Below are 17,745 nucleotides of genomic sequence, written 5' to 3' on the forward strand. Positions count from 1 at the left end.
TCAACCTCCAGCCCCTCTCCCCTCCCTAGATCTCAGGGAGTAAGAACGCAAGTTCCATCCCTCTATTCTCTACTCTGCAAGCCCCCGTCCTTAGGAGGGTCCAAAAGTCACCTCATTAACATAAACCCACTTGCGGTTGAAAGGGATTTTCTATGAATATCGAGATGCTTTTATTACTCACATCACCTAGGAAATTCTAAGAGTTTTAGGAGTTCTGCCAAGAACTGGAAGAAGACCAAATGTACTTTGCTTCTGATAAATCACATCGTCACTACTGGCTAAGTCCTCTTGCTCTGTCCTGCCAGCTTTCTCCAATTTAGCTCTGAGAGGCTGGGAGAGAGCCTCAGGTCTGTGCTGTAAGCAGACAGCCAGCCGGGCACAGAACACCAGCCTCTCACAGTCATTTCTAACCTCTACCCAGGGGAAGGGGCAGTGAAACAGCCAGGGTGACTACAGGTGACAGCTGGGCTAGTTCTGGGCCACCTTATTTAGCCTGGGGGGAGAAATCTGTACCAAACTGCTGATAATCCTCTTAGAACCTCAGAACGCTAGATTTGAACTCCAGTCATCAATTCCAAATACCAAGAGTCCCAGCCAACACAGACATAACAGGTTGTGGGGAGAGGGAGGTGGTGATGGGATGTGCGCTATGCATGGTATAGAGTCTGCTAGGAAGAAGGTGGGGACTAAGAAAGAAGCTAAAGAAGAATGAGGAGCAAAGCAGTCCCTCGGGATGGGCACCTTAAACACACGCAAGGGTAAGGTTCCTCTCTTTCCTGAGGACCTGGGCAATCACACCTTTGTGCTGCTCATTGCTGAGATCCCAGGACAAGAAGACTGGTCCTTGTCTCTTGGAGCCCCACACTGCACACACTGTGGTACCTGGTGGGTGCTTTAGCTCAGAGGTACAAGTCTTTCTCCTGTGAATAGAGAATCACTACACCTGAGCAGGGTGGCTACAAAGGTGGTGGAATTTACACTTGAAACATGCCCGGAGTAGGGCAAACGCTGCTTCCTGCACCCAGCACACTGAGCTGAGTAAGGAAAAGATCTGCCACAAACAATGACATGAGCTCAAACAGCCACATCCCACAGGCCACCTGCCAGATTTGAGTAAACATATCTGAAATGTGAGATAACAGCTTTTCTCTCTTCTGGCAGGTGGAGGAAAAGAAACCAGGTGAGAAACTGCTTCTGCCCACTCAGCTCAAGGGTGGGCCAAAGCCAGACATGGCCTGCCCCTTTCTCCCAGGCCAAGTGCATCCAGAGACTGGTTCTGCCTGGAGTATGTACACTGGAGCCAACAGTTTGCTGAAAGTTAATAATTTAATTTTATAATTTTTAATTTAATTTATTTTATTTATGCATACAAGAGCTGGGGTGTAGGCCAGAGGTGCGAAGAGGTGAGAGGATCACCAGAGACAGAGTGGGGAGCAGAACAGGCAGATTGAAATACACTGCTGAGGGGAGCAGCGTACAAGACACAAGAGGTCTGCTGCACAATGTGGGTCAGCTCTCTGGCCAGGGATTGAACTTTGTGCTGCAGTGGGTGGGGATAGCTTCATAGTGCTGAGACTTAACCACTTGTGCCACCAGGGATGCCCCCTAGTTATTTAATTTTAATTACATATTGGAGACCAGTCCCAGCTGCTGCTGGACTGTGAGCCTTCCCTCTGGACAGGACAGGGACACGTGCTGGGGCTGGATACAGGCCGGTCCTGTGTCACAGCTCCATGGGCCAGAGCCCACCTGTGGTAACTGCTCATGACGCAGATAGCTACACACCTGCAACGTGGGCTTTTTGCAAAGTCTTGATGGGATCATTGTGAAAGTGTTGTAAGCATGAAGCACAACAGACAATTAAAAGTGTGGATGAAGAGCCTCCCTGGCAACATGTGAAGCTATGAAGCAGCCACAGCAGCACAAATTTGATCCCCGGCCAGGGAGCTACCCACATGGTGCAGCACACCTCTCCTGTCTCGCCCGCTGCTTCCCTCAGCAGTGTATTTCATCAGTCTGCCTGTTCTGTTCCCCGCTCTGTCTCTGGTGGGTCCTCTCACCCCCTTACACCTCTGGCCTATATCTCAGTTCTTCTATGCATAAATAAATAAATCTTTAAAAAAAAAAAAAGGTGGATGAAGATTTCTTCAGGGAAGTTAGGGAGACGAAAGAAGGGGTCTTAACAACTGCCTTTTCTGTTTCCCCAGCTAACCTGTCCTTGTGTCTCAGGCAATTCCTTGTTCTCAATCTAAGCCCTGAAAGCTGCCTCTCCAACCTGTGCTACATTGTACCAGAAGTTCTAGAATGGATATCCAGGAGTGCTCTGCCACCCCACTGATGTAGCAGTGAGGAGGCCAAGACCCACATGGAGTGATCAAAGTCTGATCATCCTGGACTTGAATCTGCCTGGCATCCTTGGTCAATATTGATTCAGTCATGCCTTCTGAACTCACACCCGAAGTACTGTGAACATCCCACAAAAGGCAAAAATCCACAGCAATGAAGCCACTAAAACCTAAATAAAGGCTTGCCCTGACCTTCCCATCCTCTTTAGCAAAAGGTCAAAACCTTTCTTAAAAGACTCAGATATTTGCTATGGGTTTAACACTTCCAGGAGCAACACCTTCCTCCCTGATAACAGACAAACCAGCTAAAAATCAAATGCAAAAGGCTTATTCTTCTAGGTGCTTCAGCAGGTGAGCCAATATTATATTCATTTAAGAATTCTTATCTAAGAGCTTCCATATGATCCAGCAATTCTACTCCTAGGTATTTACCCAAAAGACACAGAAGCATTAATTCAAAAGGGCACCTGCACCCTTATGTTTATAGCAGCACTACTTACAATAGCTAAGCTATGGAAACAACCCAAATGCCCCAAAATAGATGACTGGATCAAGAAGATGTGGTGCATATACACAATGGAATATTACTCAGCAATCAAAAAAGATAAACACATGCAATTTACAGCAACATGGATGGAGCTAGAAGGGATCATGCTCAGCGAAATAAGCCAGAAAGAAAAAGAAAAATACCGGATGGTCTCACTCATGGCAGGAATTTAGAAAACCTAAATAAGGGACTAGGAAAAAGACTAATTATAATAAAGAAAAAATTAAAATCAACAAGCAACTATAAACAAGAGACACACTACAGGGTGGGGGGGAGGATGAGAGGAGAGATTAGGGTCAAAATAAGCGGGTGGAATTGTATGGGGAATATTACCAAAATAAAAGTGCATACATTGTACAAAAATGAAAAATGATGTAAGAATTATATAAAATAAAATATATTAAATTAAAAAAAAAGAATTCTTGTCTATAGAGTACACCCATTCATATAGTTGTGACTTTTGGAATCACAATAATGTTTTATATACTCAAAATAAATTAAGGGCCTCCCTGGTGGCACAAGGGTTAAGATGCAAGCTATGAAACTGTCTGCAGCCTCTGCAGCACGAGTTCAATCCTGGCCAGCCACGGAGCTACCCACATAGCGCAGCAGACCTGACTCACCCGCTGCTCCCCTCAGCAGTGTATTTCGGTCAATCAGCCTGTTCTGCTCCCCACTCTGTCTCTGGTAACTCCTCTCACCTCCCACACCTCTAGCCTGTACCCCAGCTCTTGTATGCATAAATAAATAAATCTTAATAAAATAAAATAAAATCATAAGGATGAGTGACAAAAATTAAAATAAAATACAAAGAGAAACAAATTAACCTAACTGCATTTCAAATGAATAACATACCTACAACTCAAGGTGGAAAAGAACTGACCAGGGTAATTTTTAAACACAGCACTTTGACTATATACTTTAAGTCTCAAGAAAAAATAACTACGCACTAAAATTCTAGATAGAAAGTTTGAGAGTTTGGGGTTTTATTTTTAATTTGCTATAGTATACAAATTACTCTCAAAGGATTTACATACACACATGTACATACATTTATATGCATGTGCACACAAATACATACCTAAGAACATATTAATATGTAAATATACACATTATATCCACACATTTATGGAGAGAGAGTGGTAGCGGAAATGTGATATATGTTAATATTAAAGGAATCAGGGATATGGATAAAATTTAAAGTACACAGGGATCTCCCTGGTGGCGCAGAGGGTTCAGAAATAGGCTATGAAGCTATCCGCAGCCTCTGCGGCACAAGTTCGATCCCCGGCCAGGAAGCTGCCCACATGGCACAGCAGACCTCTCCTGACTCACCTACTGCTCCCCTCAGCAGTGGATTTCATCACTCTGCCTGTTCTGCTCCCCACTCTGTCTCTGGTGAATCCTCTCACCCCCTGCACCTCTGGCCTATACCCCAGTTCTTGTATGCATAAACAAATCTTTAAAAATAAAATAAAATTAATTAATTTTATAGTGAAAATATAAAATTAGAAATAAAATAAAAAATTATTCTAAAAGTAAAGTAACCTTTGTATGCAAAGTGAGTTCCCGCCCAAAACAAGTTGATTTTTTAGCCTAAGAAGTATATTATTATCTTTCTAAATTTAAAAGATTATTACTTTCACAGACTTCTTATGATCTGGAAGTCCTTCTATAATGCAGGTGTGTGGGTAATCAGGTGTCCTGATACTCCTGTTTGGAAAATTAAGTTGTTTTCTACCTTATGGAGATATTTTCCTGACTTGGTTTACTCTGCCATATTTTCTGGGCGTGTCCCAAAATTTGGTTTTGGTGGGGATAGGAATTTTTTGCAGGGGTAAGAGCTTGCAAGGGTGGAAAGCTTCAGAAAATAGATTCAATTCAAGCTTACTTTCTGTAAATTATAGGATGGGCCAAATAAGAAAATATATTGAATGGGAGTCAAGTTTTTCACTATTGGAGGAGGGAATTACACTAAAGAAAGAGGAAAGAATAGAAGAATGAATGCTATGTTGATGAATTGGAATTAAGGTATCATCAGTTTGAATTAATGGTTTTCGATAAATATAGAAATATACACACCTATGTAAATATGTATTTTTTTTCTTCTCTCTGTCCACTTGAAGTATCTACAAGTCAAGATGCTATAGTACCAATGAATATTCACAGCAGCCGGATCTTTTTCTCTAAACACCGTTCTTTAAGGAGCCAGGACTCTTTGGAGAAATGGCTGATTCAGGGCTGAGACAGAAAAGTACAAAACAAGTCTGGAATATTCTGTGCCAGAAAATAAGGAAGTGCAAACACACACATACAAAAAAAATGGTCATAGAAGTCATCTTCAAGGGGCTGCTGCTGGCCAAATCTAGAACAATTTTAGAATCAAAACAAATAACATAGCAATAGAATACTCATGAAAAAAACAAGAATTTGAGGCCACAAAGATCTAAATAAATGAATAAGTTAAAAAATGAGGAAGATGGAAAGTCCCTCACAGTAGAAGACAAGCTGGTATATGTAGGAAGAATGGTGTTAGCAAATCCTCATTGCAGCCACCACATTGACAAGTGCCACAAATCATCAACAGATGCTAAAACAATCCGGGACTAAAAGACGGGAGGAACAGCATATCTCCATAGTATCCCCAAGGAATTATTTACTAATTACAAAGCGGAAATTAGTGACTTTACAGTGGCTCAACCTAGCAGATACCACCTCAAATAACCAAAGTTAAAATCACCGAGAATGGGACAGAGATCCCGCACCTTCTAATATGACACCTGGAGAACAAAATCACTCCGTGGGCTGCCGCCAGACATATGAAACCAAAATATAATCACAGGAACCATGTCTCAAATTGAGGTATATTCTCTAAAATAACTCAGCTGTGCTTTTAAAAAACTGTTAAGCTCATGAAAGACTCTGGATCTATTCCAGAAGGAACTAGAGAGACATGACAACTACATACCATGCACTGTGCTGGACCAGCGGAGAAAGCTGTTGGGTATTAATGGGAAAATTGGCAAAACTGGAATGTGGAACTGTGAATTAGATAATAGGATGCTAAATGTCCTGGTCTTGATAAATACTGTGGTTCAGTAAAAGAAAATCCTTATCCTTAGGAAATACACACTGAAATATTCATAGGTAAGGGCTATGACATCTGCAAATTATTTTCAATGATTTAGGAAAAAATGTGAATAGATAATATAATTAAAATACATAGAATATATATGGACACACAAACACACATTCTAGAATGAGAGTGTGAGTAAATGATAAAGCCAAAGAACAGAACATCAACAACTGGTAAATTTGATTCAAGAGGATATGGGGGTTCTTTGTAGGAAAGTTTAAAAATAAAGAAAAATAATAACTTCAATAAAAGCTATTTTTATGAAAGAGTCTAGAAATTTGTTTTTAAAATAGCTATTCACCCTTGGACCCGTCATGCCCTACACAGAACAGGTACTTACTAAATGTGAGTTAGTTGAAGGAATGAATGAAAGGTACTTTAAAAAATGATATCAGACAAGCTTTTTAAGATCTCAGAGTAAGCTCTTTCCTTGCTTCCAAATTACCATGCAAAGGACAGAAAAATACTTTTCTTTTAAATATGAAACTATAAGAAAAATAGAAAGGGGAAAAATCAAATGCTATCAGCCCATCAGACATTAGGAAGAATTATTGCAGGTCTGGAGCGGTGAAGAAAAAAACTAAAGGTAGCCAGAAAGAGCTGCCTTCCAAGGCATCTAAGCAGCAACAAGTCCAGAATCAGGGGTGAACATGAGCCTCTGGCAATCACTGGGCATCATGTTACCTTGGAGGTTTTATCACCATTTGGAAGTAACATACATGGCACCTACAGCATAAAAGATTAGGGGTGTTGGTAAATGTGCCTATTTGATTGCCAAAATTCCTACATTTTTCATTGAGGTAGTACAATTTTAATTCTAAATAAATTATGAGAAGTTTAACATGTATATTTAACCCCTAAAACAGATACTCTCAAAACCTCTTTACAGTCTTAAAAATTATTGAGGATCCCACAAAATTTTTGTTTGTGTGTATTATTCCTATCAATATTTATCACATCAGACACACAAAGGAGATATTTAAAAATATTTATTAATTCATTTAACAATAAGCCCATTATCTGTTAAAATGAATGGCATGTTTTAATGAAAAATAACTACTTTCCCCAAAAGATAAAAAATATAGCAAAACTACTTCTGGATTCAATCCACTGTAAAATGATATTTTTGAAGTTCATGAAAAAGTTGGCCTCCTACACTTCTATAATAAGCAAAGGAAAGAACAATTTACTATCATTGATCCATATATGAAACAGCAGTAGCTGCAGACACCTGGAGAACAAAATAAAGAAGAGTTTAGGAACCAGAAGAATTACAGGAAATTAAGACCCTGTTGCTCCGAAGCAGCAGAGTTTAATGACTTAAAGTGTGTATTCTTCTCCATGAGTCCAATAAAGTCACTTATTATTCAGTTAAATACACACACACACAAATCTTACTGTTATAAATGCTATTTATAGACTTCAAACTTTTATAACCAATTATAACAAACAAGAAAATGTTCATTATTGTTGGTTTTTTTTTTATTTTTTATTTATACAATCACTGGGTACAGTCAGAAGCACGGGAGGGTGAGAGAATTCACCAGAGCCAGAGCGGGGAACAGAACATACAGACTGACAAAATACACTGCTGAGGGGAGCAGCGGGCACGGCAGGAGAGGTCTGCATGCCATGTGGGACCCTCTCTGGCGGCCGGGGATCGAACTGGTGCTGCAGAGGCTGAGAGCAGCTTCGCAGCCCAGGGCTCAACCACAGCGCCACCAGGGAGGCCCTGTTCATTATTGTTACAGAGAAAAATATAAATTTTATTAACTTGGTCAAAAGATTGAGGCATAAGTATATTATTTAAATTTATAATTTAACTACAAGGAAACACAAAAACCAGAAACCATTAGCAGTGACAAGGGAACAAGAGTGAAGAGAAGGGGTAGAGGCCTTTTTATATCACTCTCTATTGTTTCCATTTTATATCACTTTCTATTGTTTAAAATGTTTTTGACTGCATGGAGCACTTACGTGATTTAAAAAATACCAATTTGTTTTTATTTAAAGAAAAACTGTCGTTTTATTAGATTTTTTTAAAATAGAATGGAATTTTTTTTTTTGGACTTACACTTAGTAATACTATTTATAGCTCAACTTCATTTTACGCATGAATTCACTAAAAAATGCCTGTGAATGGAATCACACATTTTGAACATATTGGATGAACACGATACTTAAAGGCAATAAAGCCTTTTGTAAAATTAATGTCTGTCCTTAAATCCCTTTTGTGTCTTTTTGAAAAAAAAAAATTGTTTTACCATTGTGTTGTTCTTTACTAGTAATTGCCTAAAATGAAAAAGGAAAGTTACTCAAAATGGGTCATGGCATTTGTTTTAAGTTAAATTCTAGGAATACCGGATTCATATTCAAGAAAATTTATTGTCTGGATCAGACATAAATAACTTCTTTGGGGTAGAGAAGACTGCAAGGCCACCATTGCTTCAAGTTGTTCATTAAGAGCCTAAATTCTGTAACTGCTGACGGGGACCATGGATGTGACCTCTAAGGTAGCTGCAGACTGGCAAAGTTGCAGCATGGTGTTTTCACACAGACCAGAGGTATTTACTCCACTACCCATTGCTCCTTTATGCCTGTTTGCATGGAGAAGAAAACACACACATATACAACAATACAAAAAAAAGGAAATGTAAACAGAACCAAATTTTCTCCTGAGAAGTAAAATGCCAAGCATTATCCTATTAGAAATGCATGAAAACTTGAACAGGTGCCACCTCTAAAAACTTTTTTTTTATATTTTATTTTATGTAATACATCATTTTTCATTTTTGCACAATGTATGCATTTTCATTTTGGTTATGTTCCCCATACAATTGTACCCCATGCCAACCTATTCCAAAGCATACCATAGTAGCTACAAACATTAGTCTTTTGATTATGGTTTTAAAACTCAGAAGAAGGACCTTCCTGATGGTGCAAGGGGTTAAGCCTCCACACTATGAAGCTTCAGCAGCCACTGCAGCACAAGTTTGATGCCCAGCCAGGGCGCTACCTACATGGCTAAGCAGGCCTCTCCTGTCTCACCCACTGTTCCCCTCAGCAGTGTATTTCAGCCAGTCCACCTGTTCTGCTCCCCACTCTGTCTCTGGTGAATTCTTCCACCCCCCACCCCCCACACACACCTCTGGCCTACACCCCAGCTCTTATATGCACAAATAAATAAAATAAATCCTTCAAAAAAAACTCAGAAAAAAAGATTGTAGAATGATATTAACTATACTTGACAATGATTGAAAAGTGAGAAAGATATTGATTTGAATTATACTGAGGTATATATATTTCTTTAAATCTTACAACAATTAATTCATATTGCTTTATGAATACAGGACTATCTTGAGTCTAAAATACTATCCTGAAGACAGACACCTTGGTCTAAGAAAGTATAAGGTGAGTGGGGAAATATGCTAAACTTCAGCAGCCCACCCTATAGGAAACCAGGGTGTTCCACAAGGGCAGACCAAAATTTAAGCACCAGCTAGGGGCACCTTACTCGAATTGCAAGAATAGTATTTCAGTCATTAACACAGCACCCAGAATTCTCACTGCAAACCCCAATCTATTAGAGAATGGAAATAACTGAATTTTTTTCTGTATCTGGTCACAGATGAAACGTACCTACGGCAGTGAGAAGTTCTGAAGTCACCTAGTCCATTCATTCCCAGCTAGGCAGAATGCATTGACCATGCTTTTTATTTTTTTTTTCTTACGGTGTTCTGAAAGGGAGGGCAGACTGACCCTCCTGGGGCTAGCCAATCTTAGAGCAAGGGGCTCACGAAGAGCACATCTTTCATGTGCCCAAGAACCAATTCTGAGTCCCAACCCCAAAACACCCACTTTAGCTAACTCTCTTACAGCAAGCCAGTATTTCCCCTGCCCTAAATCACTTCAGGGTCAGACACCAGGCACCTGGAGACCACCATAGCCCCAAACCTGCTGAAACTATTCAAACTAGCTACTCCTCAGATGTTTACTCTGCCCTGCCATATCTTTCCCACAGGAACCCCAATAAAGGCCCTGTGGCTCAAGCTTTCCCTGCACCTCTGCTTTCCTCCTGACAAAGCCTGGTGTTCCTGCTGGGGCCATGCATGGCATGACAATCCTCCTTTTTTGGGGGAAAAATTAGTAATGCACATTTTCTCTCATTGGCATTGACGTCGCCACATCATGCTGAGTCCCCTCCATAAAGAAAACTGGAAGTGAGAGGGAATCCCACCTAGTTCACTTCAGCGCAGAAAACACTGCCATTCCAGTTTCTAGGACACCTTTACTGAAAAAAATGTTTCCATTCCACTTTTGACAAATATGCACTTTGGTCCAGTTGTCATTTTCAGACTGGCCTCCTAGGCTAAGTAACAAACAGGTCTGTAAAATGGAAAGAGGTGATGACAGAGGAGACCAAGGAGGAAAGGTGACTGCCCACATGTTCAGAAACATCTTAATCCTGAGCCCAGCTTCTGTCCTTTTTTCTCTCCCGTAGACTCCTGCACCATAACCCTCTTTTCTTCTGCCACTTCCAAAAGCTGGTTCTGTCCAGGAACCATCGGTGGCTTTATAGTGATGCTAGCAACATAAGCCACCACACCCTTCACTCATGGGGCCCTTTCCAAACAATACAACTAAACTTGCATTCATTATTTGTATTCTTCTTTCTCTTACTAAAAAGAATCCTTAAAAATCATATTAACATGGGGCCTCCCCGGCCACCGGAGGAGGGTCCCACATGGCGCGCAGACCTCTCCTGCCGCCCGCTGCTCCCCTCAGCAGTGTACTTCGGTCCTTCTGCCTGCTCTGCTCCCCGCTCTGGCTCTGGTGAATTCTCTCACCCTCCCGCGCTTCTGACTGTACCCAGCGCTTGTATAAATAAATAAATAAATCTTTTAAAAAAAATCATATTAACATGATGGTCTACGAAAACTAAGGTGAGAGGAGTGACATTCCGAGAGCCCCAGATCTGAGTCGTTCTCTTCCACCCAAGTATTCTGAGCCCTGTTTCCTTATCTATTAAGGGGAGGCTAACAAGCTGGCCTTGTCTCAGGTCCCCTTCTCTACACTGCATTCATTTCTTTGCACACCATTAAGCAATGTGCTATTACCCAGTGTGTGGGTGCCAAGGCTCACTGTGCATATTGATTATTTTTTATTAATTAATTTTTTTCTTACATCGTTATAGTACCCAGTTCTCTCACCACCGGACCGCCCATGAACCATCACCATATTCCCTTGTGTTCAACCCCCGCCTGTTTTGCCCCCACCTCTTGTCCCCTCCTTTGCTCTATGCCTCAGTTCTAAGGTCAGCTTGCTAGCTTTGACATTTTCTTGACCTTTTGTTTGGTTTTTCTGTATTCCACATATAAGTGAGACTATCCTGTATTTACCTTTTTCCTTCTGACTAATTTCGGCTAGCATAATCCCTTCCAGTTACATCCATGTTGCTGCAAATTGCGTAAGTTTGTCTTTTTTGATTGCTGAGTAATATTCCATTGAATATCTATAAAACAACTTTTTGATCATTCATCTAATTTGGGGCATTTGGGTTGTTTCCTTATCTTGGCTACTGTAAATAGTGCTTCAATAAACATAGGCAGGCAGATTTCTTTTCGAGTTAATGTTTTGTGTCCTTTAGTAGAGTCCTAGCAGTGAAATTGCTGGATCATACGGTAGCTCCATTTTTAGTGTTCTGAGTAACTTCCACACAGCTTTCCACAGTGGCTGGACCAGTTTACATTCCCACCAGCAGTGTAAGATGATTCCTTTATCTCCATATTTGTTGTCTACGTTTTTTTTTAATGTGGGCCATTCTTATTGGGGTGAGGTGGTATCACATTGTGGTTTTGATTTGCATTTCCCTGATAACTACTGATGTTGAACATTTTTTTCTGCATAGAGTTTTTTTTTTTTAAGATGCCAAAACAGGCCTGAAAAATACACAGCAATAATATAAGTTGGGGGCCTCCCTGGTGGTGCAAGGGGTTAAGATGCAACCTATAAGGCTGTCCACAGCCTCTGCAGCACAAGTTCGATCCCCGCCGAGGCAGCTGCCCACATGGCACAACAGATGTCTCACTTGCTGCTCCCCTCAGCAGTGTACTTCTGTCAATCTGCCTGTTCTGTTCCCCACTGTCTCTGGTGAATCCTCTCACCCACCACATCTCTGGCCTGTACCCCAGTTCTTTTATGCGTAAATAAATAAATCTTTAAAAGAAATACAAGTTGGTCCTTAACTGTACACTGGATAATGAGGACACAGGAAATAAGAGCAAACTATTTGCAATGAAGCCTGACACCAATGATCAAAATCATATTCAAACCTAAAGATGGGATGCATAAAGATGACCCAGTCTGTGTTGCCCACTGAGCAGCCTCGGTTCCACACTGAGTCTGCCAGTCTTTGTGTGTGTTCCTTGGGCAAGTCATCATCATCTCTGGTTTATTTTCTGACGTGCTAAGCAAGATGTCAAAGGACCCTCTGCCTCTTAACATGTTCAGTTCTGTGTGCCGCTCCTGTTGGTGCGCTTCCCTCTCCTCTGGTGCCCACAACTAGCCCAAGCTCCCTTATTCTTGCTATGCCACGCTGACCTCCTCAGTGACTGAAACTAGGAGGAGAAAACTGGGAGAGAACAAAGGAGGATGGAGGGCAGGAAATTAGGCAATGCTGGGGCACAGTGCAGGGTCAGATGAGGTCACAACCTGGAAGTCAGCCAGCTTCATACACCTGGAAACCCCTCCTCCCACATGTGGGTCAAATGCTCTTTGGGGGCCCCTCCTCCCTGGGTTTGCATTGGGCTTCTTCCTAGAGTGACTAGCTTAGGACTAAGTCAGGAAAGCTTGACTTGAGCCCACAGACTTCCAAGAAAAGGGTCCTCCTGGACCTACTTCTGCTGGAGATGAAATGTATGGAGGAAAGCTGGATGAAGAAAAAGAATATGAGTCACTCATACTAGCCAGTCTGTGGCTTTTGGTAACTCATCTCACACCACAGCATGACACAGCATCCCTTTAAGTTTCCCTGGAGACCATCCAACCCTGGAGGAGGAGGACAAAAGCCACAGATTAGCTGGAGGCATTCCTTATTCCATAGTAATTAAGAGATTTCTGCTTTAATATCTGCAGCAGCAGCTGGAAGTCCTGGCAGGAATAGACTGGTAAACTGAGCTCGATTTTCTCACTCTTCCCAAAGATCAAAGCATTTGATCCTGCAGGCCTTCAGACCACCCACAGCATATCTGCCTGCCATCTGCCCCTGTCTCAGGCTACCTGCATCTCCTGCTTGCTTCATCTCCTGACACACCATGTCACAGTCCACTGTGTTCAGTGACTGGCAGAGGCAAGCACGGACTCCACTGTTGTTTGCTTTCTGGTCACCATCCTATGGCACCAGCTGTTCCTTTGCTTCCCAACCTACTCTGGGGTTCAGTGTGAAATCTGCTTCATCCAATCATGAAACACACATTGTCTTTCGAGCTTGCCATGTGATTGGCACTCAGCCATATCCTTCCACGTATGGCATGAAAACCCTGAAAATCAGGTATGCTTACCCTCTCTCACAGCTATGGACGCAGACTGAAGTCCCTGAGTAACCTGCCCAAGGTGTCAGTACATCTAGTGGCGTAGGCAGAATCCGGAACCCCAGTTTCCAGGTCAAGTCCACAACCAAACCACACTAAAGCACCCAAGGACAGAAACTCCTAGAACAAATCTCACACCTGCCAGAAGCTCAGGAGGTGTACACGCACACACTCGCACACAGCTCTAGGCTAGAGTGCCTCCCATCCCCCTCAGGGCACCGCCCACCCAGCAGGTTGTACTGGACCATGTTCCACATTCCGGTTTTGGCCACTGGAATCATTATGGATTTAGGACTCCTGCCTTAGAGCTTCCATTTGGCTTTGCCAAATGAACTTTCTGATTATTTATATTGCTACCTCATCTGCCAAACACATACTCCCCACCTTAGTTTTATTACTACCCAACATGTACTAAATGTTGACTATGGACAGAGTGCTATACTAAACATTACATGAGTTATCTCTTAATCTTCTTAACTCTCTAGGGTGAGTTCTATTATTGTAGTCATTTTATAGTTGAGGAAGTGGAGGCTTAGCCAGGTTAAATAACTTGCCCAACATCACAAAGTATTAGAGTCAGTGTGTGAACCCAGGCTATATATGCACCTGTGATCACTGTATCTTTAGCCTCAGATCTACAGCTTCTTCTCTATAGCCTCTCTCTCTCTCTCTCTCTTTCTCTCTCTCTCTCTCTCTCTCTCTCTCTCTCTCTCTCTCTCTCTCTCTCTCTCTCTCTCTCTCTCTCTCATACACACACACACACCCCTTTACCCTTACCTGGTCCTGAGACAAAGGCAAACCAAGAATCCCCAAGAATCCAATCATTCACCCCTCCACCTAACTCACAAGCATCACCACTCTGGCAAAATGTCCTAGAGCTACTGCACAGTCACAGTGACCAAGAGAAAACAGCTCTGAACTGCAGAGTCTGTCCTAATACCCACCAGCCTGTCTTCCCACTGGAAGCATGTTCTTACCAGAATTCCTGATCGCCAGGACTGGAGTAAAGGCAGAAAAGCTTCTGGAGGGTCAGCCACTCTCAGAGTTCAGCTTCAACACATTAGCCACCCAGCCTACTGTCTGTTCCCCACACAGGCTACTTTATCATATGTATAACTCTGCTCATGCCATCAGAAAAGGAGGTATTACAGCAGAAAGGATTAAAGCCTGGCCATAGCAACAAACAGACATGGGTTCGGAGTCCCTCCACTTTTCATCTGCCAAACCAAAATAATCATATCTACTTTGGAATGTTGTTGTGAATTTCAGAAAAAGTGGGGCCTCCCTGGTGGCCCCGGGGTTAAGTCTCAGCAAGATCACTGTGACGGTCTGAGTTTGATCCCCCAGCCAGGGAGCTAACCCACATATGGCACAGCAGACCTCCTCTGTCTCCCCGCTGCGCCCCTCAGCAGTGTATTTCAGTAGATCTGCCTGTTCTGTCCCCCACTCTGTCTCTGGTGAATCCTCTCACTGCCCCCTCCCCTCTGGCCTACACCACAGTTCTTCTGTGCATAAACAAATAAATCTTTAAAAAAAAATTAGATGAAGCCATGGAATTTAAATGTTCAGTACAAAGTAACTGCCTGCCCATTGGTAGTTATTATCATCTTCTTACACTCTCAACCTGGGATGTGCTTCCCAACTTCACTATACATTCTACTTCCACCAATACTTCAAGATCAAATTAAATGGCAGCTCCCCCAAACCCCAGCCAGGTGAATTCACTTCAGTTGAGCCAGCATCAATGAAGCGTCATCTGCAGAAGATATTAGAACACCTTCTGATGGCAAGTATTGGAGATAAAAAAATGAATAAGACATGTCGTCGAACTTAAAGAGCTGCAACCTTAACAGAGGCAGGAAAGAAAGCTCATTTCAGCGCCACAGTTAAGTGCAGTGATAGATCAGACCACAGGTTGTGGAAAGCCTTGGGGGTGGATAAGTTTAAACCAAATTCTGAAGGCAGTGAGAAATCAGTGAAAGGCTTTAAGTAGAGAAGTCAAATTCACAGACTTAAGCTTTAGAAAAGATTTAAGCTACTACCTTTAGTAGCAATGTGGAAAAATAAGTGAGGAAGGTAAGAATAATTCAGTCAAGAAATGGTACCTTGGACAGGACAGTGCAAGGAAAAGAGAGAACAGAGTGGGGTTTCTAACGTGTCTAGATAGTGAGCGGAAGACCTTGAGAGTGACATCCAGGGAAAAGGATGGAGGTGACAGAGATCTTTGCATCCACCACATTTTAAAAATCAACTGTCTCTTAGGGCACTTATGACAATCAACCTGCATTGCAGTTACCTCGTCATTTGTCCATTCGGTTGGTCAGCTAACATTTTCCACTTAAATCCAGGCACTGCCCTTGGTACTTGGAGAGCTCCCACGACAAACCAGTTGAATGAGAAGTGTCAGCAAAGACCAATGTGGGGGCATAATACAGGCACAGAGTCTGGGGAATGATGAGCTTTGGCTGGAAGGTGGGGTACAAAGAGGAAGACGCAGGAACCAGACTCAAATCTCAGATTGGGTCATTCAGTCTGTGCAGGGCTTAGGCTAAAAGGTTTGAATTCTGGTTGATGGACACGGTTTTAAATAGAGGAGAGGGCATCCCTGGTGGCACAGGGGGTTAAGCACAGCACTATGAAGCTATCCACAGTCTCTGCAGCGCGAGTTCAATCCCCAGCCAGCCAGGGAATGACTCACACGGTGCTGCAGACCTCCCCTGTCTCACCCACTGCTCCCCTCAGCGGTGCATTTCAGTCAGTCTGCCTGTTCTGCTCCCCACTCTGTCTCTGGTGGATCCTCTCACCCCACCCCCACCACACTTCTGGCCTGTACCCCAGTTGTTGTATGCATAAATAAATATATAAATCTTTAAAAAATACATAGCCACTCATCTAGTCTTATATGACTGGTTAAGCTAAATAAGACCCCTGACAAATCAAGGTCCCTGAGGGTCCTTGAACACTCTAAGTACATAACCACAGGTCTTTTCACCCAGGACTGAAAATATCTTTGAGGGTCTAATCCAAGCCTCAGCCACCCATTTCTTGAATATTTCTGGAGCTAAGAGCAAGGAGCTCGTATGAGGGTTCAGGAATACAGCTGTGGGAAGGATAACAGTAACTTTTGCTGTTTTTACCACCTGCCAGCCAATGTGCTGTGCCTGTTACATGCACCTGTGTACAGGAAGAGGGGGCAACTCACCAGTTCGGATTCCTCCACCATCCCTGAAGGCCACTTCCTAAAGACCTAAGCACAGTTTTTGTTGTTTTTTAAAGGCATTGATCTTCTGTCCCTGGAGAGAGCTATTTAAATTCCATATCTACAATGAATATTTGCTATAACTAATGGTCAATAGGGAGAAGATAAAGGAGAATAAACATAAAACCTACAGATATCAGGGGATCCAGAAATCCATTTTGCTTCAGTATACACGAGTTTTTTAGAAATAAATTTAACTTCTTACATTCATTTGATTCAACATTAAAAGGAGTTCATCTTATCTGAATGCTGTTCATGGAAGTTCTCTATGGAGGGGATGAGGGGACCACCTCCAATAATACCAAAAGATGATTTTCTGTACACAGTTGGTTAAGGGTTGGCTGAAAAAAAAAATGGGGTCTCCCTGGTGGCACAAGGGGTTAAGTCTCAGCACTATGAAGCTATCAGCAGCTACTGCAGCACGAGTTCTATCCCCGGCCAGGGAGCTACCCACATGGTGCAGCAGACCTCTCCTGGCTCGCCTGCTGCTCCCCTCAGCAGTGTATTTCAGCAAACCCAGAGAATCTGCCTGTTCTGCTCACCACTCTGTCTCTGGTGAATCCTCTCACCCCCAGCATCTCTGGCCTATACCCCAGCTCTTGTGTGCAAAACTAAATAAATCTTTAAACAAAACAAAACAAAACAAAAAAAAAGAGTTGGCTAAAATATTTTTGTGATTAAGCTGGAATACCAAAATAAATTTCTGAGATGATTACTTTTAAAATAGTACACTGTAATGTGTCCATTCGTCTTCCTGTCTGGCAAACCTCTTGCTTACAGGCAGTTCCATCAAATACCTCCACACCGCCCGTACCTACCTGCTGGGCTGCCTCATGGAAGAGCTCCTGCACTTGAGACATCTGGGCCAT

General features: G+C 42.4%; 1 protein-coding gene across 1 annotated transcript in view; it reads right to left on the minus strand.

Moving 5' to 3' along the window:
• The window catches only part of SLC12A8 (solute carrier family 12 member 8), a gene marked incomplete at both ends in the record, with an annotated part of 123,657 nt that extends 105,912 nt beyond the window's left edge, over window positions 1-17,745 (minus strand). The window contains one exon of the mRNA XM_084230986.1: window positions 17,695-17,745. Within this exon, the coding sequence (XP_084087112.1) occupies window positions 17,695-17,745 (51 nt within the window). The remainder of the gene's footprint in view (window positions 1-17,694) is intronic.

The sequence above is a fragment of the Talpa europaea genome (genome assembly GCF_964194135.1).
Source record: "Talpa europaea genome assembly, chromosome: 4".
Taxonomy (NCBI): Eukaryota; Metazoa; Chordata; class Mammalia; order Eulipotyphla; family Talpidae; genus Talpa; species Talpa europaea.